The sequence below is a fragment of the Heptranchias perlo genome, chromosome 7, assembly GCF_035084215.1.
Source record: "Heptranchias perlo isolate sHepPer1 chromosome 7, sHepPer1.hap1, whole genome shotgun sequence".
NCBI lineage: Eukaryota > Metazoa > Chordata > Chondrichthyes > Hexanchiformes > Hexanchidae > Heptranchias > Heptranchias perlo.
The window spans coordinates 41222558-41248493 of record NC_090331.1 but is presented as its reverse complement, the minus strand read 5'-3'; the positions used below and the strand labels follow the sequence as shown (position 1 = coordinate 41248493).

Genomic DNA, 25936 nt, shown 5'->3' with positions numbered 1-25936 from the left:
GCATCTCTCTCTGCGGTAGCCCTCCCTCCCTCCTGCTGTACAGGTGGATGTGTCACAGCATTCTGTTGTGGAGCTCCACGTGTCAGAGGTGGACGGTGTGGATGGCGAGGCTGGTGAGTCTGGTGATGCTGTTCGCCCTCCGAGGAGGTCATGACTGCAGCTATGGCGGCCCCCATCTGCAAGATGTACATCTGAGGGGGTCCGCAAGGTAGGTACATGTCTCCGGACCCTGGGGTAAGTGTGCAGGTTGGTGACTTTGACTGTCAGGAGGAGGGTGGTGGAGGCCAAACTTTGTCCTAAGTGACAGAGTGGCCTCCTGCAATGGGTGAGGGTCTCCCCCCGCACCTGTCAAATGGTCAGGCTGACAGCTGCAACATGTCCATTTGACCTGGGAGTGTTTCCCCCAGTTTGGGAAACAGTTCCAGTTTGTTCTAAAATCCCACCCCTCCTCACATAATCCCTCAATCAGGTCAGTTAATGACCTGAAATACCTAAATAAATACTTTCAAGTGGCATCCCGCTGGCTTTAATTGCCTGCGGGATTCCCACCAGCGGGGGCTGCGCGCGCACGCCGGCGTGTCAGCGGGGAACCCGGAAGTGCGCGGGTTCGGGGTGGGCTCCGGTCCAGCTCCGGGATTCTCCGATTTTCGGAGCCCCCCCGCCAGGAACGCACCTGATAGCGGGTGCTAAAATGACGCCCATAGTCTTGTTTTGAAGCGGTTCATCTGGTTTTGTGGGTTAGCATGTATGAATACCTTGCTGATTTTGCCATTTTGCATGTGTGAGCATAGATTATGTCTGACAGCAAGATATCTAATTATAGAGAGTACCACAACCAAGACCAATCCTGTTCTCACCCAACAGCTACAAATCATAAAATCATAAGAATCACAGAATGGTTACAGCATGGAAGGAGTCCATTCGGCCTGTTGAGTCTGTGCTGGCTCTCTGCAAGAGCAATCCAGCCAGTCCCACTCCCCCACCCTATCCCCGTAGCCTTGCAATTTTTTTCCCTTCAAGTACTTATCCAATTCCCTTTTGAAAGCCACAATTGAATCTGCCTCCACCACCCCCTCAGGCAGTGTATTCCAGATCACAACCACTCGCTGTGTAAAAAAGTTTTTTCTCATGTCGCCATTGATTCTTTTGCCAATCACCTTAAATCTACGTCCTCTGGTTCTTGACCTCTCTGTTAATGGGAACAGTTTCTCTCTATCTACTCTGTCCAGACCCTTCATGATTTTGAACACCTCTATCAAATCTCCTCTCAACCTTCTCGGATCTAAAGAGAACAACCCCAGCTTCTCCAGTCTGGAGAAGTCCCTCATCCCTGGAATCATTCGAGTAAATCTCTTCTGCACCCTGTCTAAGTGCTTCACATCCTTCCTAAAGTGCGGTGCCCAGAACTGGACCCAATGCTCCAGTTGTGGCCGAACTAGTGTTTTATAAAGGTACATCACAACCTCCTTGCTTTTGTACTCTATGCCTCTATTTACAAAGCCCAGGATCCCGTATGCTTTCTTAACCGCTTTCTCAACCTACCCTGCCACCTTCAACGATTTGTGCACATATACCCCCAGATCTCTCTGTTCCTGTACCCCTTTTAGAATTGTACCCTTTAGTTTATATTGCCTCTCTTTGTTCTTCCTACCAAAATTACTTCACACTTTTCTGCATGGAATTTCATCTGCCACGTGTCCGCCCATTCCACTAGCTTGTCTATGTCCTCTTGAAGTCTATCACTATCCTGCTCACTGTTCATTACAATTCCAAGTTTTGTGTTCTCTGCAAATTTTGAAATTGTACCCTGTACACCCAAGTCCAAGTCATTAATATATCAAAAAAAGCAATGGTCCTTGTGACGGCCCCTGGGGAACACCACTGTATTCCTTCCTCCAGTCTGAAAAACAACCGTTCACCACTACTCTCTGTTTCCTATTACTAAGCCAATTTCGTATCCATGCTTCCACTGCCCCCTTTATTCCATGGGCTTCAACTTTGATGACAAGCCTATAATGCAGCACTTTATCAAGTGCCTTTTGGAAGTCCATATACACCACATCAACCATTTTGCTCTCATGGACCCTCTCTGTTACCTCATCAAAAAACTCAATCAAATTGGTTAAACACGATTTGCCTTTAACAAATCTGTGCTGGCTTTCCTTAGTTAATCCACACTTGTCGAAGCGACTGTTAATTTTGTCCCAGATTATCATTTTAAAAGTTTCCCCACTACCCGAGGTTAAACTGACTGGCCTGTAGTTGCTGGGTTTATCCTTACACCCTTTTTTGAACAAGGGTGTAACATTTGCAATTCTCCAGTCCTCTGGCACCACCCCATACCTAAGGATGATTGGAAAATTATTGCCAGTACCTCTGCAATTTCCACCCTTGCTTCCCTCATCAACCTAGGATGCATCCCATCCGGACCGGGTGACTTATCTACTTTAAGTACAGCCAGCCTTTCTAGTACCTCCTCTTCATCAAATTTTAGACCATCCATTATTTCAACTACCCCTTCACTTACTGTGATTTTGGGAGCATCTTCTTCCTTGGTAAAGATAGATGCAAAGTACAGATTTAGTACTACAGCCATGCCCTCTGCCTCCATGCGTAGATCTTCTTTTTGGTTCTTAATCAGCCCCACCTCTCCTCTTACTGTTTACTGTTTACATGTGTATGGAAGACTTTTGGATTCCCTTTTATGTTAGTCACCAGTCTATTCTCATACTCTCTCTTTGCCCCTCTTATTTCCTTTCTCGCCTCCCCTCTGAACTTTTTATATTCAGCCTGGTTCTCACTTGTATTATCAACCTGATATCTGTCGTACGCCCCTTTCTTCTGCTTCATCTTACTCTCTACCTCTTTTATCATCCAGGGAGCTCTGGTTTTAGTTGCCCTACCTTTCTGTCTCGTGGGTATGTATCTAGACTGTACCCGAACCATCTCCACTTTAAAGGCCGCCCATTGTTCATTTACAGTTTTACCTGCCAATCTTTGATTCTAATTTACCCGGGCCAGATCCGTTCTCAACCCATTGAAATTGGCCCTCCTCCAATTGAGTATTTTTACTTTAGAGTGGTCCTTGTCTTTTTCCATAGCTAATCTAAACCCTATGATATTATGATCGCTGTTCCCTAAATGTTCCCCCACTGACACTTGCTCCACTTGGCCCACCTCATTTCCCAGAACCAGATCCAGCAATGCCTGCATCCTCGTTGGGCCAGAAACATACTGGTCAAGAAAGTTCTCCTGAATACACTTCAAAAATTCCTCCTCCTCTTTGCCCCTAGTGCATTATGTGCATTAATGTGCATTACCAACATTGGTCCCTAGATAGCAATCAGGAGTTGGAATGAGACTGATTTTATTCCTTCCTTAGACCACAGTGCAAAGGTTACTTGTAGACCTAACCACTGGCCTGGTTGAAATCAGCTAACACAGAACAGGAATTGAACCTGAGACCTTTTGGTCTGTATACATACTAGTCCATCTAGGCCATTGAGGGAGCTTGCAGTGGTATTTCTAAAATCTCTAACACTATGGTAAGGTTGTAAACTCTTAATTATCAGTCTCCTTAAAAGAAAGTGGTTAAAATTATGATGTTTTATCTGATCACAAGGTTTTACTGCGTATAACAAAGGTCAAAACTGCCACTGAAATAGAGTTGTTTTTATATTTTGATTAGCATTTGCTTTTGCCAGATCTGACAGCTTCTTGATGCATGAATACTTGTGATGACACTCAAGATGTTGGTACATCCAGCTGACTCACTGATTCAGTATTGTGTTAGTTCTATGTTTTTGACACATAGCATACCAAGTTACTCAGCAGGACTTTGATAGGAACCGATCTATATAGTGCTGCTTTAAAGCTTAAGCTATATTTCTTCCAAATAATTTACGAATAATAACTCACCATAATTTTAGTGCACTAGCACAAAATAATTTGTGTCTGAAACAGGTCTCTGCTACCCCTTCTCAAAAAGCTTGTATCAGAATGGATAAAAGGCAGATATTTGGGAATGACCTAGCGTTACTGGAAATATTGAAAACACTTAAATGAATACAACTGTATGAGATGAATATCATAATTATCAGTGCCACGATGGGCCGAGTGGCCTCCTCTTGCCCTGTACCTACTATTATACTATGATATGGTGTAGATTTTCATCTTCACCTCCTGGGTGAAAATCTGGTGGGGCCGGAGCACACGCTGATTAATTTCAATGGAATGACAATCAGGCCAGTGTATAAATGGTTTATAATCCACCCCGCCAGATTACCGCCCAGGTAGTGAAGGCGAAAATCATCCCATCTAATTTTGAATTGGTCCTTCACCTAAGTCAATGCCAATAATGCACCAAGATTGTAAAATGTGAGAGAGAAGATGACAAGTGGTGGTTAGGTCACACCATGCTTGGGTTTCAAAAGCCTGCCATTTGTAGAAGGGAAGCAGAAGCTAAGAAGTGCAGCAGTTTTGTGTCATGGGAATGAATGAGTTAGAGTAGTAGACAAAAGGATGAGTCTTGATTTGAACACATTTTGGACGTAGGAGTGAGGTAGAATGTGTAGGAGGTGTGTTCAGTGTTTAAGAAGTATAAGAGTCCATTTCTTTTGTCTATAACTAGACGTTTTGCATCTAACATATATGTGTGGTATGTGGGGAAGTGCACACCATACTTCAAATTGTTTCACTTGCAAAAGGATCATAAATGCAAAGTGTCCATCACAAATTGCATTTATGACACTTTGCAAGTGTGACGTTTCAAAGTATGATGTACACTTACCATATTGACCACACTGTTCAATTATCCATACCAAGTCACTCAAATATGGACAGGTATGAAACTACCAATTACAAGCCAGTGGATGGGTAGGGAAAGCTACCAATCACAACCAGCAACCCCAACAAACCCAAACAAACAAATCTTTAATTTTTTCCAAAGCTACCAATCATGAATCAGCAAGTCAGGCAGCATCTGTGGAGAAAGAAACAGAGTTAACGTTTCAGGTCGAAGACCTTTCGTCAGAGCGCTGACTCATTGATTCAGATGAATCAGCAATTGCCAGAAACCAAATCAGTCACATCACTCAAATAATGTCTTGACATTAGTTTCAACCACAATTTTCTTCCCCATTCAGGCTTGTATATGCAGATAACAATAACGTTTATACAAAATACACAAATTTGAAAAAAAAAACTAAGTTTAATAAAATTCGTCATTTGCTGTTCAAAAAATCTTCAAGAAGATCCCTCACACAGACTTGCCCCTCTCTCTGAAGGCTGCGTCTCAAGTCCCAGAGTCGGGAATTTTGCCTAGGCCTTGGCAAGGTTTCCCAGCTCCTGTGCATATTCATATGGATATATGCGTGCAAGAGAGAGAGAGACAGGAGTTTGTCTTCATCCCTCTCCTGTGGAACTGCAATAACCAGAGTGCATCACTATCAACTTGTGTTACATGATAACCAGGCAGAAAATTTACAAATAACAAAAATAAAAAGGGTATTCTATCCTGCTTAATCCATCAAATAAAAATTTTGAGCCAGAAATATTAATTGGGAGGAGTTTTTTGTGTCATTGAGGAGGACTGTGCCAGTCCACATGAGATTGTTTATGTGGTGCATAGATATTGAGCTCAGAGAATGTAGCCAGAGTTACTCTTTCAGACCCAAACAATGGGGAATGATTTTCTGGTCAAGCTGCTGGTCAGTGGAGTCTTGACTCTGGGAGAAACTTTTCTGGTGGGGTACTACAGTTTCAAAAAGAACTACAAATCCATTGTGAGAAGAAAGGAGTGACATTTTTTTTAAGAATCATGTAAACAATTAAGCAAATTAAACAATTAAGTTTTTAATGAAAGAAGAGGGATGAATAAATAAGTAAAAAAAGACTTGCATCTTAAGCATCCACTATGAGAAATAGAACAAAAAAATATCATTGTAAATAACTAAGTATGTGATGCTTTGGGGAGAGAAGAAAAAGCAATGGGGTAGAGTTTCGTCTTCACCGTCTGAGTGGTAATCTGGTGGAGTAGATTGTCCCCACTAGATTTTCATTCCATTGAAATCGGTTACTCATACCTCCTTAGTTAATTTGCGGTATTACAGTGATGAATCACCCCCTGCCAAGATTAGCCTGGAGTGGAACTGTGTAAAACTTAAAACCATACTTCAAATCCTAGAAGGCCCCAAGAGGTCTACTAGTACTACATTATATGCATTATATTCAAGTGAGGATACTATTATTTGTGCTACTTTTACTGTTATTTTAATTATATGTTGTGTAATTGTGTCATTTTATAGGAATGTAGGAACATAGGAACATTCATCCCCTCGAGCCATTTCCGCCATTCAATTAGATCATGGCTGATCTGTACATCAAATCCATTTAACTGCCGTTGCTCCATATCTCTTGATATCCTTACCTAACAAAAAATCTATTGATCTCAGTCTTGAAAACTTCAATTGACCCAGCATCCACAGTCTTTTCAGGGAGAGCGTTTCAGATTTCCATTACCCTTTGTGTGGAAAAGTACTTCCTGATTTCACTCCTAAATGGCCTAGCTCTAATTTTATGTTTCAGAATATCCCTGGATAAAGCTCTGTCAATGAGCAAACAGACTAAGGGTTAGGACAACTAGATTGACAATGTATACTCTCTACATTAAACTGTATTACTGCTCTGCTGTAAATGCCTAACTGCAGGCCTGTCAGCTATCAAATCTTTCAATGTGATTCTTAATAATATGTCACTGCTGTTTTTGAAAACAATAGTAATCTTAATTGGCAAAGCAAAATTATGAATGAACTTGACTTCTTGCACTTACGGAAAACCATGTATTTGTCCAAGTGTATCTCTTTAGATTCCGAAAGACAGGAAAACATCCCGTAGAATTAAAATATTTATATTAATATCTCACTTGATTTGCTAAAGATTTTCTTCCAGAGCCCTAAAAGATTCATATACTTGCTGAAGTTAAATTGTTATGACAGATATTTTAACAGGATGAAGCTTTGGGATTTTGTACTTGCACTAGGGGATCGATTTTAACCCTATCCGCTTGAGGCAAAATGGGCAGTTAAAACCGAGCAGGAACTCGTCCCTTTCCTGCCGCCTGCAGTCTTAACCTGCAGGGATCCGCAGGCAGCTGAAGCCCTGGGGGTGCCCTGACTTTATGCAAATTGGGGTGCCATTGCATTTTAACCTGCCAGGTAAAAGCAGGTCGGCAGCTACATGGAAGGACAAAGAGGCACAAAAAGTAAGTCAGCAACTTTCCTTTGTGGGACCAGAAAGAGCAGAAGTAGGAAGTGGACCGGTGACATTTAAACGAGGTCCGGTGGTTAAAATAGTCAAAGGCCTCCTGTTGTCGCTGGCGGGCAGGAAGTTAACTTATTGGAGAAGTTTTCCACTGGAAACTCACTCAATTTAAAATCCATCCCCCCCCCCCACAACCCCAGGTCAAGTTCACTCATAGTTTTGCTTATGAATTACCTACCTTGGTTTGTCTAGATTTTGTGCATGAACGTGTGAGTATGCTGAATAAATATTGGGGCATTTCTCAGCAATTAATAGTTCTTGATTGAATATGCCCATGCTGGTGTCTTCCATCATATGTTGTACACCATATCTCATTCATGTATGGGCATTGCGATAATAGTATAAACTGCCAATTCATTTTTTTTGGCGAAACATTGCATTGATATATCTCTATTCTAAATTAAATTATATTGATTCATTTGGAAAAAAAAACAATGGTCACCCAGATACGTTTTTCAAGATCAATATGGTTTTGGGAGTTGGGTTGCCTTGAGTTATCAGTTTGAATTGATTGAGTTTTTGGATCAATTCAGTAAACATTTGGATCAATTGAATAGGCAGAACATGGATAAGTAAAGTGAAAGTGGCAGTTTCATTTTGAGTTCAAGCTGCGGTACCTGCTCAATATCAAAGTGAGCAATAAAGTAGAAGTGGTTCAGTATCAAAGGGAAAAGTGAGGCAGGAATGATTTAGTATCATCGGAAATATATAAACAAGAGTTAGCCATTCAGCCCCTTTAACCTGTTCTGTCATTCTATTAAATCATGGTTGATCTGTACCTCAACTCCATTTAGCCGCCTTTGTTCCATATCTCTTGATACCCTTACCTAACAAAAATCTATCGATCTCAGTCTTGAACATTTGATCCAGCATGCACAGCCTTTTGGGCGAGACAGTTCCAGATTTCCACTATGCTTTATGTGAAAAAGTGCTTCCTGATTTCGCTCTTAAATTGCCTTGCTCTAATTTTAAGATTATGCCCTCTTGTTCTGGATTCCCCCACCGGAGGAAATATCCGATTGAATCCCTTTATCATTTTAAATACCTCAATTAGATCACCCCTAAATGTTCTTAACTCAAAGGAATACAAACAAAGCTTATGCAATCTGTCCTCATTATTTAAGCATTTCAGCCTGGTATCATTTTGGTGAATCTGTACTATACCCCCTCCAAGGCTTATAGATCGTTCCTGAGGTTCAGTGCTCAAAGCTGAATACAGTGGTCCAGAGGCTACCAAGGCTTTTCTGACCAAGGCTCCGTACAACTGAAGCATCACTTCCTCACTTTTGTATTCCAACCCCCTTGAAATAAAACATTCCATTAGCCTTTTTGATTACTTTTTGTACCTTTTTGATTACTTTTTAAATGGGCACTCAAATCCCTTTGCGCTTCCACAGTTCCTAGTGTCTCACCATTAAGAAAATATTCTGATTTGTCTTTCTCGGATCCAAAGTGGATGACCTCACACTGCCCCACATTGAACTCCATCTACCATAGATTTGCCCACTCATTTAGTCTGTCTATGTCTCATTGTAACTTCCTTCTCCCATTTACACAACTTACTGTGCTTCCTAACTTAGTATTGGATGGAGCAGCGAGGTAGGAATGATTCAGTATTAGTGGGAGTGGTGTTGTAGGAGCAGTTCAATATTAGAGGTAGCAGTGAGGCAAGGGTCTCACATCACTCAGATTGATCAGCTCATGACATATCTTCCCCAGGGCCTACTGCTGGCCGGCCGCAGCGCCCACCTGAGTCAGTTAGTAGGCCAATTTAATATGCAAATAGGGGCCCGATGATGTTCATAGGACCCCAATTCCTATTTTAAGAAAGTACTTGGGGGAGCGTGGGCTGTGCACCCTCCATACAGTTTCAGCTGGTGCTGCAGCCAAAGAGGAGCCCAGAAGGTAAGTCTTACTGTATTTTTATGCAGCCATGCACCTTTTCTGGCACTGGATGCTGGACGGGTCACCCGATGTTGCGGCAATTCGGAGCAGTCAAACTAACGCAGGGCGCTCTTTTTTGTGCCCACAGCCCAATGGCCCTATGCTAACATGGCCCAGCCCTCAAAATGGACCAGGCCTCCCATCAGGACTATCGGGCAGCTGGTGAGTAGGCTCTGCAGGGGTAGAATTTCCCCCAAGCGATGGGTCCTGGGGAGGATAGGAACGGAAACACCATCGACGGGAATAGGGCAGTATATCATTTCCATCTATTTGTGGTGCATGACTGCCCCATTTCCACTGGGCGGAAAGCCTCAACTTCACCCCCACTGCTACAGAGGGAGGGATCTACCTCAGCCAGCTACTTGTTGTAGAAAGATCCCAGTTTTATTCCTCAGTCTGCTGTGTGTTAGCTTATCTCATCAGGAAGTGTTAGGGTTACTACAATTGCCCGCAGTGCCCCTAGGTTAGGGAAAGGAAAAGCTTGTCAGGCTTCTTGCTCCTGATCGTTATCAAGTGAACCCTATTAAAAGTGTGCTGTGTGACACACGGGAGAGGACAGAATCAAGCTCAGGAGTGATGTACTCAACAAACAAATAGCCTGTCAGCATTCACCATCATAGCTAGAAATAAATAATGGCCACTTAGGCGAGGTATGAGAGGGCAACCATATCCCATCAATGGCATTAATGCTTTCTGGAGAGTTGGGGAAACAAGGTAATTGGTGAGAAGGAAAATTAGGAAGCAGAGAGTAGTAATGAGATGTGTAAGTCAAACTGGAGGGAAGGTGTTGAGCAGAATTTGGCACAGTCATTACTTCGTCTCCAGTTGTTTCTAATCTACATCTATATGAGTATTGAAACCTAAAGTAACCTTGTTAAATGAAGAACACTAGGGACCAAGGATGTAACTAAAGGATTTAGATTGGGTATGTAATCGGACTGACAGATGGAAATGAAATTTAACATTGATATATGTAAAGTATTGCAACTGCTCGAAAAATGAGTATCATAACAATTGAATTGCCAGAGGGAGGCTTAGAAAGAGACTGGGGAGTGATTTTAAATTCACTACTTTTCAACAATACGCTAAAAGCAATTAAAGAAGCAGATAGAATGCTGGGATATTCAGCCAGAATGCGAGAGTGCCCATGTCCAGATGTTATAAATGCAAATGATTTCATTTTTTATAACGTACTGTTCAATCTACATTTGGAGCCTGTGTTAAATTCTGGTCACCAATCCACAAGAAAAGTATACTGGAGAGTGTTTGAAGAAGAGCACAAGGTTGGTCCCAAGTGTAAAGGATGTAATCTATGCGGAAAGATTAAAAATTATTAAACTCTTAGTCTGAAAATAAAGAAAATAAGTAGGAGCCTCACTGAGGTATATAAAGTATTAAATGGCACGGATAAGGTAAAGCCAGCACATTACTTCAAATTAAGTCAGGGTTTTTCTGGTTGTCTGACATTACTTCGGAGGTTAGGCCGTTTCTCCACGGTTTTCACAGATCTTCTGCCAAAATTGACAACGGATGATTCGGGGAACCGTTGCAGAAATTCAGCCCAAGGATCTCCTGAGTTCAATTGGAATTTAATTTCTCTTGGAGAGGAAAGCTTGCAGAATGGCAAATGCTCATAAATTCCCAGCTCCAGGTCAGAAGAAACTAGCATGAAATGACTGCTTTTTTAAAAAATAATTTTGATATTGAAATTTGTTGCTTGAAGCATGACTGATTCAAAATGTGTTTGTGTAAATGCCACTGGATACTATAATAGGAGGGTTATATGGGTGATATGGTGCTTTCTCATCCTTGAGCTTTTTTTGATAAGCCGTTCATTGTGTCCTATCCAGAAGTGAATGAAAGGTCTTAGAGGATCCTTCTCAGATATTGGAGCAATATATAAGTCCTGGAAGGACTAAGGCTTTATAGAGAGTTAACATTTGTTGAGGGGAAAATAAGTGTTTGGCACAGAAGAGGAAACCAAGCTTCTTGGAGGTAGCTTTGACAATAAATGAAATGTGGGAATTCCATTTGAGCCAAGAGGAGATAGTAATACCAAGAATGTCAATAGATTATGAAGCAGTACTAAGATTGGAGCCAATGATAAAGAGTTGGTAGGTGTTGATTGTACTTGTAAGAGACAAAGAAACAGTTGCCTGAAAATTACTGTTGATAATAAAATGTTAACTAAGCATTGCTTAAGATTGGGGATTACATGGTATAACTGCAAAATTTATTATCAGGATGTGGGCATCACGGGCAAGGCTGGCATTTGCTGCCCATTCCAAGGATATAACTGAGTGGCTTGCTAGGCCATATCAGTAACCAATTAAGAGTCAACCACATTGCTATATGACTGGAGTCACATATAGGCCAGACCAGGTAAGGACATTAGTGAACCAGTTGGGTTATTATGATAAAACAGCAGCTTCGTGGTCACTTTTATTGATACCAGCTTTTTAAAAACTGAATTCAAATTCTCAAACTGCCATGGTGAAATTTGAACTCACATTCCTGATTAATCTAAGCCTTCTCTACATTGCTAATCCCATCACATAGCCACTACGCTACAATTTCTGATGTTTTTTGAAGGAGTAATACATCTTATACTATAACATCACACATAGCTGATTGTCCAATGATGCAGCAAGAGCAATAATGAAGGCTAGCATCTGTTAACTGTGCTAAGCAGCCACTTAAACCAAATAAATAGCACTTTATCCTTTGCAATAGTGCAGGGGAGAACAGGCTGTTAATGGTGCCATATTATTGTGCCATGTAGGCTATCATAAAAGAAAGCCACATTTATTGACTGGGTGTGGGATAAACTTCTGTAGCGAGTGAGGGAAAGAAGGAAAAGAGAGAAAGAAAGACATGCATTTATATAGCGCCTTTCATGACCTCAGGATGTCCCAAAGTGTTTTACAGCCAATGAAGAGCCTTTATTGCAGTGTAATCACTGTTGTACTGTAGATAACCATTTAAGTGCAGAAAGAATGAGAGGAAATGGGAGAAAAGATCAATACTATCTCTTGAACCCAGCAGACCAGGAAGAATATTAGGAAAGTCTTTTAAGGTAAGGCAAAAGTACATTATATGTGGCAGCAGCTACCAGAAGTCATCATACAAGGAAGTCTGCCCTGATATGCTTTAAATCTGATTCTGCCCCATCAGGGTAGCCCGTGCAGTACTGGCAGGAAAACAACCTCAGCAGTGAATGCTTTCCATGATTGAGGATATTTCTGTATTGGAAAGATACAATGAGCAAATACTGCAGTAGGGTAAGTGAGGGCCGGTAGATCAGCAATAGGCTGATGAAAGCCCTGATCCCTGAATAAGGGTATGGTCTTTTTAAGAAACATCCTCTTTAAGAGTAGGGATTATGGCTCTTTTAAGAGACCTTACCTTTAAGAAGTAATTGAGGCTGGAGTGGGTGGAGACCTTTCCCAGTCAGGTGAAAGTAAAAGGGTGAAGCACAAGAGAAACTGGGCTGAAACAGGGCTTTCTGAATAGAGCCCCGGAAGAGGAAGTGAGGGCCTGTGGGCAGTTGATGAGCTGCAAAGGCAGCTATGGACAGCTGAAAGAGCCTGGGATTGGTAAAGTGTACTAGGCGTAGCCAAGGGTACTGTAATTGACTTTGTGTGGTGTGAATTAAAAGTGTTTTGAAGTATGAATTGGTCAAAGAGTATTGTTTGTCATATGAAGAAGGTTACAAAATGGTAGGACCCTGTGACATATGGGGCAGGATTTTAAAAGGGAAAAACGGGTGGCGGGGGGGAATTGACAATTCCAACAATTTCAGACCTGCCTCCAATCCGCCCATTTCTGTTTTTTGGCGGGGCGGGTTGGTCACTAAAACCTTTCAAGGTGGCTGCTGGCCTCATTTTGAAAGGTTTTGGGATTTCAACCTCTTAGGGCTGGGATTCCCAGGCCTTCTCCATCACGCCACATGAGAGGAGGCGAGAAGGCCTGAAACTGCTGGTGAGTGCCTTTCTGGCACTGCTTGTGGGCCCAGAGGAGCAGGAGTGCTTTCCTCAGGCCCAACAAGCCTACCTACAATGACCTGCACCACCCCCCCCCACCACCAACAATCGGCGAAGCCAACCCCCCTCCCACCCAATGATTGCTCACCTTTGTGCCCCCCCCCCAACAACGATTGATGCCCCCTGCTCCTGACGCCCCCACCCCCTGGTGACTGACACCTGATCGCCCCCCAGATGACTGACACATACCCCCATGACTCCCGATTTGTCCCCAATTGGTTCTTGATCCATGCGCCCAGCAAGTGTCCCGGGGAAAAGGTTATATAGTGCTGAGTGACCGGGGGCAACATGCTGTGTATGATAAGCAAGGTGTTGTGGATGAAGAAGCTGATGACCTAAAACAGGATCATGATGGGGACGAGTTCTAGGAACTGCTCTGTGGAAAAATCACGGTGGCTGACAACAAGGAGTTTGAGGATATGTACAATTACAAATTCACAGAGGGTAGTGCAGGCCTCCAGGAGTGAGCTGAGGAATGAGCTTACTGGAACTTTTCAGGAGACATCTGCCCATTGTGAGGGGATGCGGAAGTCCAGAAAGGGTCGCAGACGAATGTCTAGGAAGTCCATTCGTAACCAAAATAGTCCTGTAGCAGGCTTTCCCCAGGATGAGGAAGAGATCAGTGACGTGGTTATTTGGAGCTGTTCGAGCAAGCGGCATGAGTTCAGGAGGAAAGGCTGACCCGACAGCTCAACATGTTGAATGTAGCGATCAAGAAGCTCCACAATTCCTTGATGCAAAATGACGTGGAGCTGGAGGAGAAGAAGAAACTGAGGCACCAGCTGGCGGAAGACTCGCAAAGTAAAGAGCGGGCGGCCCAGCAAGTTGTCTTCTATCTCTGCTGGAAGTGGGAGACCCTTAAGGAAGCCCCGAGGGCTAAAGAGGGCGTGATGCTCAGTTTCGAGAGAGAAATGGATGCCGAAAGAGAGAAAGTTGCAGCATATGGCTGCGCTGAAGGAAGAGGTGGAAAGGATGTGTTAAGAGAAGGCTTCTGTGGTTAGGCAGTCCGAGATATTGAAGGTTGAGAAGGAAGCTGAACTAGAGATGCTCATTAAACAGATTCAGGCTTTGGAAAGTAATCAGATGGGCCTTGAAGACCTAGAGAGAGAGAGAGAGGAACAAGCTGGTGCAGAAGATGCAAGAGTTGGACACCGAAGTTGCGGAGCCTTCCACTCAAAACCAAAAATCCCCAGTCCATTTGCGAAACCCACAAGCAGATCCATGTTGATGAGGTGGTAACTCTTCAAATGAAGCAAGAGGAGATTGAGGGCAACTTGAAGGAGTGCAGGAATGAGTTGGCCGGTCTCAGAGTCCTCGGAATAACGAGACCCTCCAGCAGCAACTCTCTTCCCGGCAGAGGACTATTGGAGGGCTGGAAATTGAGAGGAAACGATCAGAAGAAGTGAAGAGGCTTCGTAAGGAGGTTGCATTTTGGAAGGAAAAGTTTACCGTTACTCAACAAAAGGAGGTTCAGAGGGAAAGGACCATCGATGAGTTGAAGAAGCGAGTTATTGCAGAGACTGTAGCATCTGTGGAGACAGAGATTCCAGAGTTAAGTGCTATAGATCAGGTTCTACAACCTGCTGAGCCTCATGCAGGGGTTGTACAAGGACCGGTGATAGAAACTACAGCTGCCATTACAGAGGCTTCAATAGAAGCAATGGCTGAATGCAAAATAAAGGTGGTTACAGAAATAGTTGGGACCGTTTGCAGGACTTCCAGTTTTTTCTCCTAATCAGTGCAACCAGAAGGAATCAAAGCGGAAACCCAAACTGATCTCAGACAAGAATCAGCACCCCAGAGGTCAAATAATGACCAGGGGAAGAAGGATTCCTCTGGAGGAGGAGGAACAAAGCATAAGGGGAAAACCCGTAGGAGGGCCAGGTGGACCAAATTGAGGGCCAGGCGCAAACCGCAGGAATCAAGTGGAGTGAGGGACGGTTGCTTTAAAATGGAGGAGGAAGCCAAATACTCACGGTCGGAAAAAGCGACGCAGTCACTCATCAACCTGCGAAGTGTGGCCGAGGAGCAGCGGCTGGGGCGGTTAAGGAGAAACCCCGAGAAACAAGTTCCAATCTGCTGAGAAACCCAAGGAATGGGATCCTTGGCCACCACCAGGGTTTGTTCGCGATCTTATTGGATCGAGCGCGGTGGAGAGTTACACATCTACAAACCCCGATGTTGAAAGGAATACAAGGGGAAAGGATTCAAGAAAACTTGAGGAGGAAAAGCCCAAAGCCATAACAGCAACAGATGTTGTTAAGCAGTGGAAAGAGAATGAAGCAGAATCCTTTTACTGAGAAGAAGGCTGAAAAGGTGAAGCTATCAGCAGGTCCGATCATGTCCTTTCGCAAAAAGGTGGTGGCACGGAAATGCAAGGTGACGAACAGGAGCAGGAAATTTCCACAATGAAAACCTGGCGTGAGGACTCCTGTGAAACGGAAATGCCAGAGTCCACACGACAAGGAAAAGCTGAAAACTCGGACGCTGCATCAATGGCCTTTGAAATAGCCAAAGGGACTGTCCATGGGGCATGTGAACATGCGCGGCAAGAACTTGGTGAAATGATTGAAAAGGCATTTATTGGGCATGGAGCTGGGTCGGCTCAGGGGAATACTGTATGCCCTCTCCAGAGCAAACTGCCTCATGGCACAGGGCGCTAGAGCCGATAGCTCTATGCTGGAGGGGGGAGGGATGTGTATCAGGGTAACTGAGGGAAAGTAGGTCAGCTGTAGGCTGATGAGGGCCCTGATCCCCTGAATAAGGGTTTAGCCCTTTCAAGAAACTTCCCATGTAAGAAGTAATTGAGGCTGGAGAGTGTGGAAACCTTCCCCAGTCAGGTGAGAGTAAAAGGGAGCGGCACAAGAGAAACTGGGCTGAAACAGGAGCTCCTGAACAGAGCCACGGAACAGGAAGCTGGAAGGCAGCTGAGGCTGGCCTGGGCTCTGAGACCTGAAAGAAGCTGATGAGCTGAAAGGCAATTGAGGGCAGCTGAAAGAGCCTGGGAGTGGGAAAGTGTACTAGGCGTTGCCAAAGATACTGTAGTGTGACTTTGTGTGGAGTGAATTAAAAGGAAAGTATTTTGAAGTATGAATTGGTCAAGGACTATCGTTTGTCCTATGAAGAAGGTTATGAGATGGTCGGACCCTGTGATAGTACATATAGCAACTTTTGTGAGCAACAATAATTCTTAAAGCACTTCACATAAGTCAATCTGGCACGATGATGGCTGTTCAATTTTTATCAGGCAGTACGGCCTCAAAGCTGTGCAGCCGCATGACATTGGCTGCTTTCCATGTTCTTGCAATATCTCAATACTGTTTTACTACTTGAAGGACAAGATGACCTATAATCAACTGCAGCAACCTTGTAGTAGGTGGTACATAGGAATCGCTAGATGACAGAAGACCAAGGTCCATCTAGCTCGCCTAATACCATTCCGGTAGTCGCATAGTCGCATGATGCAATGATAATAAAGTTGTTGACTAATCATAGCAATAAATTTCTATCAATTAGTCTACAACAGACCCAGACACAAGGAAAATCCCAGTGGTGGAGAGCTTTGGAAACATTGGGTTCAAATTCAGTTGTTCCTCCCATACATACTCCACGTACCACATGTCATGTCATGTCTCAAATTACTCATGTACTGTATCCCAAAATGTTATTTATCTGAAAGAAATCTAACTAATTTGCATTTGAATGAATCACTACTAACTGCTTCCACCATCTAGGCAGCCTGTTCCATAGACTGACCACTTGCTCACTAAAATATTATTTCCGCAAATTAGTTTTGAATTTACCCCCATGGAGGTAAATGAAACATTAATTTCCCAGAACTAAAATGGCAACTGCCATTTTAATTGATGGGGGGGTTCTTTTGTTCGGGACAGGCCTAATTACAATGGAAAAGTCGTATTCCGATGAGGTTATTCAAACATGCACACTATTTTAACTGAAGATCGATGAAGCCCTGCCCAGTAGTGAACCTGGTATGAAAGAGCCAGAATGCTCCTTGGGGCTTCACAAGGAAATCTTGGGCCTCCCCCTGCCCAGGGCTTCACTCCCCCAACCACAATCGCTTAGGAACCCCTCGTCCTCTAACCGACTCACCTGACTGCCGGGGACCCAAGGGCATCCTCCTGCTACCCAATATCCCGCTCCTCCCTGCTGGCCTCCATGTCATTCCTGCCGGCTTCAGGCAGGAGATCATTTGAATGAGGCCCAGGAGTAAAATCTCCTGGGCCTCAGGCTGTGGGGGGGGGCCAGATGGATTGCCGTCCTTATCACTGCCAGTACACCACACTCCCGCCCCGGGTTAAAATTGGGGCTTCTATTTCTCCAATTTTGTTTTGAATGCTTTGTGTATTCACATAAAAAATGATCAATCCAATTGTGACTCCAATTTTTTGGAACATTCTTCTTCCTGGTTTTCTCATTTAATTTTTACTATCCCTTGCCCTTTTTATAATGTTTTCCACCGGGAATTTCCTATGGGGTTTTCCCGATCAGTCGTCATAACTTCAGCGGTTTATCTGGGGTTTCTGCTAATCTTCCTCTGAAATTACGGTGGTTGATCGGGAGCATCCCCGAGGAAACTCCTGGTGTTTATCTCTCACTACTTCAAGGCCTGTTTCTTTCCCTTTCAACTTACTAATCTTCCTCTCCTTAACCTGTCCAGTACGTGGCATAGGAAGCAATCCAGTGATTACCAACCTTGAGGTCTTGTTTTTGAATTTAGTGCCTAATTACTTAAATTCTTGCTGCAAGACCTCAAATGTACTTCTTTCTATGTCATTGGTTCCAGCATTGATCATGACGTTTGGCTGTTCTTTCCCTTTCCAGAAGCTTTTCTACCCATTCTGTGATGTCCTTCATGCTAGCCCCAAGGAGCAGCTTTTCATTCAGGCTCCTAGTCATGACTGCAAAAAAGGTAATCTGTATCACTGACTGTAAAATGTCCCACCACTACCACTACCATGTCAAGGCTGGGTCTGTTGTAGACTAATTGATAGAGATTGATTGCTATGATTAGTCAACAACACCATTATCGTGTTATCATGCAACCACCAGGATGGTAGAAGGTGAACTAGATGGAACTTGATCTTTTTTCATCTAGGAATTCTTATGTTCCTATGTGTCACCTATGCAAGGGAATATGGCAGCAGGGTTCGGAGGTTGGTTAATAAACAGAAAACAAAGAGTAGCAGTTAATCAGTGTGTTTTCTGTGTTTTTGGATGTAAACTGGTATGTGTGTGCGTATGTGCGGCAAGTTAATAGATTGGGCAGATGTCAAATGAAATTTAATATGAAGAAATGTGAAGTCATACAATTTGGCAGGAAGAATAAGGAGATTACATATATGCTAAATGCTAAAACTTTAAAAGGAGCAGAGAGGGTGGGGGGGTCAGTTCCAATACACTGATCTTTAAAAGTAGAAGGTCACATTGATAAAGCTGTAAAAAAAAATAAAGCATATGGGATCTTAAGTTAAACAGGGATGTAGCATACAAAAGCAAAGAGATAAAGCTAAACCTATACAAATCATTGGTTAGGCCACAGTTAGAATACTGTCGAGTTTTGGACATCTTATTTTAGGAAGGATATGAAGGCCATGTTGAGAGTACATGAGATTTACTCAGTTATAAGTTATAAGGAGAGACTAGAGAAACTAGGGTTCTTTTCATTAAAACAAATAACGTTAAGAGGACATCCTGATAGAGATATTCAAAATTATTTGAAGTTTTGATGAAGTAAATCAGAAAATCTACTGCTACTGGTTGGTGAGTTGGTAACTAGAGGGCAAAAATTAAACAGCATCGCCAAAATAACAAAAGGAGAAAGTAGGAGATTTTTCTTATGCAGAAAGTTATTAGGACATGGAATGCCCGACCAAAAACAGTGGTGGAAATTGAATCTATAATAGCTTTGAAAAGGGAAGTAGATAAATATTTGAAAAAGAAAATTGTTAAATGGTATAACGAGTAGCATAATCAAACTAAGTGGATAGCTTTTTTGGAGAGCTAGCACAGGTGCAATGAGTTGAAAGGCATCCTTTGTGCTGTAATATGCTATCAGTCTTTCATTCCTCAGCTACTACCACCACCTTCAAGAAAAGTGTGCCATGCGGCTTATGCATAATGAACAAGTGCACTATTAGAAAAAGGCAACAGATGTTCATAATACTTTGAGTGGTATCTTTCAGAAGGTGTGGGAGCTCCCATCTTAGGGTTGTGTCATGCTTGATGGGCCCCAGAAGTGTACAAATGTGAGCAGACCACTCAGTCCTTGCCTTGCTCCTGAAACCAATATATTTCTTCCTCATTTGAAGCCATATACAAAGGAGGTGGGTGCATTGATTTGGTGGCCGAGTCAATGGAGTCAACTCCACTTTTCCACCCAATCCCCATATCCCTTGATTTCCCCTAGAGTCCAAAAATCTATCTATCTCGGCCTTGAATATACTCAACATCTCAGCATCCACAGCCCTCTGGGGTAGAGAATTCCAAAGATTCACAATGCTCTGAGTGAAGAAATTCCTCCTCATCTTAGTTTTAAAGGGCCGACCCCTTATTCTGAGACTATGCCCCCGAGTTCTAGACTCACCAAGCAGGGGAAACAGCCTCTCAGAATCTACCCTGTCAAGCCCCCTCAGAATCTTATGTTTCAATGAGATCACCTCTCATTCTTCTAAACTCCAGAGAGTATAAGACCATTCTACTCAATCTCTCCTCAGAGGACAGCCCTCTCAACCCAGGAATCAATCGAGTGAACCTTTGTTGCACCGCCTCTAAGGCAAGTATATCTTTCCTTAGATAAGAAGACCAAAACTGTACAAAGCACTAAAGGTGTGGTCTCACCATAGCCCTGTACAATTGTAACAAGACTTCTTTACTCTTGTACTCCAACCCCCTTGCAATAAAGGCCAACATGCCATTTGCCTTCCTAATTGCTTGCTGTACCTGCATGCTAACTTTCTGTGTTTCTTGTACAAGGATACCAAAATCTCTCCGAACACCAACGTTTAATAGTTTCTCATTTAAAAAATATTCTGTTTTTCTATTCTTCCTACCAAAGTGAATAACCTCACATTTCCACACATTATACTCCATCTGTCACCTTCTTGCTCACTCACTTAACCTGCTTATATCCCTTTGCAGACTCTTTGTGCCCTCCTCATAGCTTACTTTCCCACCTAACTTTCTGGGTACGGTAGCATAGTGGTTATGTTACTGGACTAGTAATCCAGAGGCCTGGACTAATATTCTGGAGTCATGAATTCAAATCCCACCACAGCAGCTGGGGAATTTAAATTCAATTAATTAAATAAAATCTGGAATTACGAAAAACTAGTATCAGTAATGGTAGCCATGAAACTTACGGATTGTTGTAAAAACCCATCTGGTTCACTAATGTCCTTTAGGGAAGGAAACCTGCTGTCCTTGCCCGGTCTGGCCTATATGTGACTCCAGACCCACAGCAATGTGGTTGATTCTTAATTGTCCTCTGAAATGGCCTCGCAAGCCACTCAGTTCTTCAAGAAAGTGGCTCACCACCACCTTCTCGAGGGCAATTAGGGATGGGCAATAAATGCTGGCCTTGCCAGCGACGCCCACATCCCATGAACGAATAAAAAAAAAGCAGATTAAATAGTAACTTTCAAAAGGGAATTGGATAAATACTTGAAGGGAAAAAATATACTGGGCTGTGGGGAAAGAGCAAGGGAATGGGATTAATTGGATAGCTTTTTCAAAGAGTTGGCACAGGCACAATGGGCCGAATGGCCTCCTCCTGTGCTGTAACCACAATATGATATGAAAAAAATATCATACAAACATGATAATATCGTCGTCATTTCTGGAGTCAATAAAGTGGCACAAGATAGTAAGGAACAACCCGAAGCAAGAAATAAGTAGATTATTTTGTTAATAGAGTACCACAACATACATGATTCACCATTATAATTGTTTTCTGTCCAGCTTAGTGGAATGTACCCGCTCAGATGTAATATAAACAACATAAAATATTTAAGCCTACTTCCAAAATGCTGGAAAACACACCAAATAAAGCATCAAACTAAAATATTCTGGGGCCACATACCTCCAGAATCTCCACCATAAAATAAATTGTATTCATGATGTACATAATACCCACTTCTAGAATTGTTGCTATATCACTGACCCTTTGCTTTGTATTCATGAAGTTCCAATCCTCTATTTGCTAATAGTTTAAAAGAACTGAAGCAGTTCTATTATATTAACTTTAGAAGTTAGATTTTAAAGAGAATATTATTTGGTTTTTTTCCTTTTTTAAGACCCTTAGTTTTTAAAAAAATGTTCTACTGGAATTCTGTGTGTATTTAAGTGATATTGTCCTATGTTCTAAAGAACCATCCTTGGAGTGCAGTGCAGGGAGGGAGGAGAGTGAATGAAGTGATGAGAAACCATGGTAAAGTGGTTAAAGAAAGAAATTTTAAAAATCATTAATGTAGTGACTTTCATGTCCTTAGGATATCCCAAAGTGACTCACAGGCGATAAATTACCTTTGAAGTGTATTCCCTGTTACTTATGCAAATGTGGCAGCCAAGTTGTACACAGCAAGCCCCACAAACAGCAATGAGATAATTGATACATTAATCTGTTTTGGTGGCTTTAATTGAGGGATAAATGTAGACTAGGATACTAGAAAAACTGTCCTACTCTTTGAATAGTGCCATGGGCTCTTTTACATCCATCTGAACAGGCAGATGGAGCCTTGGTTTAATGTATCATCCGAAAGGCAGCACCTCCAACAATGTAGCACTCCCTCAGTACTGCATGGCCGTTCTAGCCTAAATTATGTGTGCAAGTCCTAAAGCAGTAAGAATGGTCAAAAACCACAGGTAAGTGGTCAGAAGCTGGAAGAGCATAGCAAGATGATGTGGAGAGCAGGTTGAGTGGTTAGAAACTGTGGGACAGCAGCAAGAGGTGGCAGGCAGCTGCTGGAAACAGGGAGCAGATGCAAGAGAATGTGGAAAGCAGTGAGAAGCTGTGGAAGAGTTAGAGTGCTAGACAACTATCCCACTGATTCTGAAAGACAAGCAAATGTCTCACCTCCCCCCTCATGCCAGCAAGATCTCTTGCAGAGGCAATCAGCTGTTGCAATGCCAACTAATTTTCTGTTTTCAATGGACAGGTAAAATATAATTAAAACATGTATGCTGGCCTATGCCGATGACTAATATGCAACATATGTATGCTGAGGGGTGACCTGATAGAGGCCTTTAAGATAATGAAAGGGTTTGATGGGGTAGACGTAGGGAAAATGTTTCCACTTGTGGGGGAAGTCCAAAACTAGAGGTCATAAATATAAAATAGTCACTAATAAATCCAAAAGAGAATTCAGGAGAAACTTCATTATCCAAAGAATGGTAAGAATATGGAACGCACTACCACAAGGCGTAATAGAGGCAAATAGCACAGATACATTTAAGGGGAAGCTAGATAAGCACATGAGGGAGAAAGGAATAGAAGGGTATCCTGATAGTGTTAGATGAAGTAGGGAGGGTGGAGACTCGTGTGGAGCATAAACGTTGGCATAGACCAGATGGGCTGAATGGCCTATTTCAGTGCTGTAGTTTCAATGTAACTCGATGTAAGTCCTTAAACCACTTTCAAATAAGATGTTAAACTGAGGCCCCTTCTGCCCTCGCAGGTGGACGTAAAACATCCCCTGGTACTATTTGAAAAAGAGCAGAGTTCTCCCTGTTGTCCTGGCCAATATTTATCCCTCAACCAACATCACCAAAACAGATTATCTGGTTATTATCTCATTGCTGTGTGGGACCTTGCTGTGCCCAAATTGTATGCCGTGTTTCCCTACATTGTAACAGAATACATCATTGGCTGTAAAGCACTTTGGAACATCCTGAGGTTGTAAAAGGCACTATATAAATGCAAGTTCTTTGCTGCAGCCCTTATGCCGATGGTGCTCTCACAATGGTATTAGGTAGGGAATTCCAGGATATTGACCAGTGATAATGAAAGAACAGTGATATATGTCCAAGTTATGACAATGTGTGACTTGGAGGGGAACTTGGGGATGATGGTGTCCCCAAAACATTGTCCTCCTCCATGGTAGAGGTCATAGGGGAGGGAGGTCTTTCGAATAAGGTACAGTTCTCCTTTATAGAAAAATTTAAGATGAAGCTTTTTACAATAGTATCATGATGAAATAATTGGAATTTATTGCAATGATTGCTATTATAATTTTCTTTATTCGGAGGTAACTGTTTTAATTACGTGATGGACAAGTCACTTTTTTTATTTGTAACGTTAATTTTTTTCACAAGCTTGTAGGGCTTAAATTAATCAAACCATCATAATCCCGGAATTATAATTATGATCTAGAATTTGAAAGGCAATCCCATTTATGTTCTTTGATATATAATTAGCCATCAATGACAAGAAAATGACAGCAAGTGGTATGTACCTGAAAATGTAGTTTATAAGTGCGGAAATAGGGAGTACTAGTAACAAAGAGGTGAGATCCTTCATAACAAAAGATAAGGGATCTAAAATCTAAGACTTCAAAAAGTATTCACATTTGGTAGGAATAAGTGACGATATTAAAGATGACAATAAGTACTGGATCCTTCTATTTGCAAATAGGATACGCACTGCATTGAAGTCCTCGCCCCAGTGGTGCGGACCACATGGAATGAAAGCATTTGAGCTACAGGTATGTCAACATTTCCCAAAGATGTGCTTCGAGGAGCAGTGACAACCTCTGCAGGTTCAATGCACTGTAACATATTAGAGTGACATAATGGGAGCAGACTGAGTGAGCTCTTTGCAATCTCGTTGTGTTTTTCCATCAATTTTTGTTGGTGCCTGAAATAATAAAGCCATTCTACAACTAAGAACGGAAAATATCATAAATGACATGCTATAACATAGAACAGCTTTAAGTGCACTTACTCTTTGATACCACAACTGCAACGGGAACCACAATCACGATGATGACGACAACAGATGCAGTGACCCCCAGTAACGCTTTTAGAGCGGTCTGAAACACAAAAGAATCCATGAGAGGAGACAAGATAGCTGGAGCCTCGTAAAAAAACTAAACCACTTCATTCCACAGCAGGGAGATTAAGGGTTAAAATCACAAAACTCCGCAAAATCAATAGAATTAGAATGGAATTCGGGTTTGCAAAAAGTTATAGTGCAACCACACAAAAAAAAAACACTTTTGCCATTTCTATGAGATGAATCTAACATGAAGTAAAACCACTGGCTAAAACTTTGCATCTGACTGATCGTACTAGGTATTATATTAAGCAGCCTTTCGCACGGTGAGGTAACTATATCGCATTAGTTACTGACCTTCATGTTTGGTTCAAGTCTTGTTCTTTGAATGGGTGTTTGGTTGGGTTTGATCCCTCTTTAACTGTGGTAGAGGCAGGGCGGACAGAAAGGCAGCTAGCTGATTTTTACCCAACTGCTGGCGAAAACTTTACAGCACCTCTAATATACCTAGTTTTTTTTTGTTGCTTAGTAAACCATCGTTAAATATTACCTACAGTATTAATTAAACAACACGCTAGTCGATCGTTTACAAATCGTAACCGCAAAGGTTAACTGACAGCAAGTGCGATCTTTTGGCATGGATCATATAAGACGAGAGGCGGATACCTAGGAGTGAGACAATTACTAAATTCTCATTGCTGAGAGACTTATTTTGAGCCAGCAGCGGAAGAAATTGGGCAGTGGTAGAACAGCTGCTTCAACAGCAGATTTACCATTCAGTTTGGGTTAACTCACACGGCAGATTCACAATTAGGATTGAGGCCGGCGTATGCTGAAGCAGCACTCTGCGTTTAGGATTATTGAGCAAAATTGTCAGGTTTTTTTTATTAATTCTTAAATACTGCAACAGCAGCCGATACGGCAAATCTTACTATACCCTACCAGGCAGAAATTAATTAGTATTCCCAAGGGAGAATTAATAGTTTTCGGTATTGCTAAGTGCTCATTTGCATTTGGGACGGGTCGGATTATATTATTTGCGAATTTCTATGTAGAGAGAGAAAAAAAGACTGTCCCCGTTCCTCCTCCCTTTTTGGAGCGGATGTTTGCAGCTGTTAACTGCTGCGCATACATATCGTCCTTGTATTTATGTTAATTTAATGTTCCTTATGTGTTCCATTATCGACGTTTCATTTTTTAAAAATCATTAAGTTTCAGCGGAGTAAATATATCAACAGCAAAATATCAAATCAAAACTAGAAATATCTCTGAATGAGAAGGAGATACAAAATTAAGGGCATAGAAAAAAGGAATAAAAACATTATGCCTGGAGATTCGGCTTGTTTGCGCTAATTATATCAGCGCAATCCGGCGGCAATCCACCTAACCAGTGAAAAAGATTGTGGAATTTTAAGCGTGAGTGAGTTATGCCCAAAACTCACTTACACTGGATTAAAAATCATTGCGCAGGAAGCGGGCCCCATCCCCAAATGGAAATAACGAGGATGGCGAGTTTCCATCCTTTGCACCCGTTTGTGACCCTTTCCAGGAGGGTCTTCAAATTGAACTCGTTTTCCTGGGCGCACAGGCTCGAATAGGCACATTTTTACATATTAAA

General features: G+C 42.3%; 1 protein-coding gene across 1 annotated transcript in view; it reads right to left on the bottom strand.

Annotated features, from left to right (window-relative positions):
- The window catches only part of fap (fibroblast activation protein, alpha), an 89960-nt gene extending 64751 nt beyond the window's left edge, over positions 1-25209 (bottom strand). The window contains exons 1-2 of the mRNA XM_067987375.1: positions 24676-25209; positions 24268-24355 (exon numbers count right to left, since the gene is read on the bottom strand). Coding sequence (XP_067843476.1) covers positions 24268-24355; positions 24676-24681 — 94 coding nt within the window. The 5' untranslated portion in view covers positions 24682-25209. The remainder of the gene's footprint in view (positions 1-24267; positions 24356-24675) is intronic.
- Positions 25210-25936: the final 727 nt, after the last annotated feature.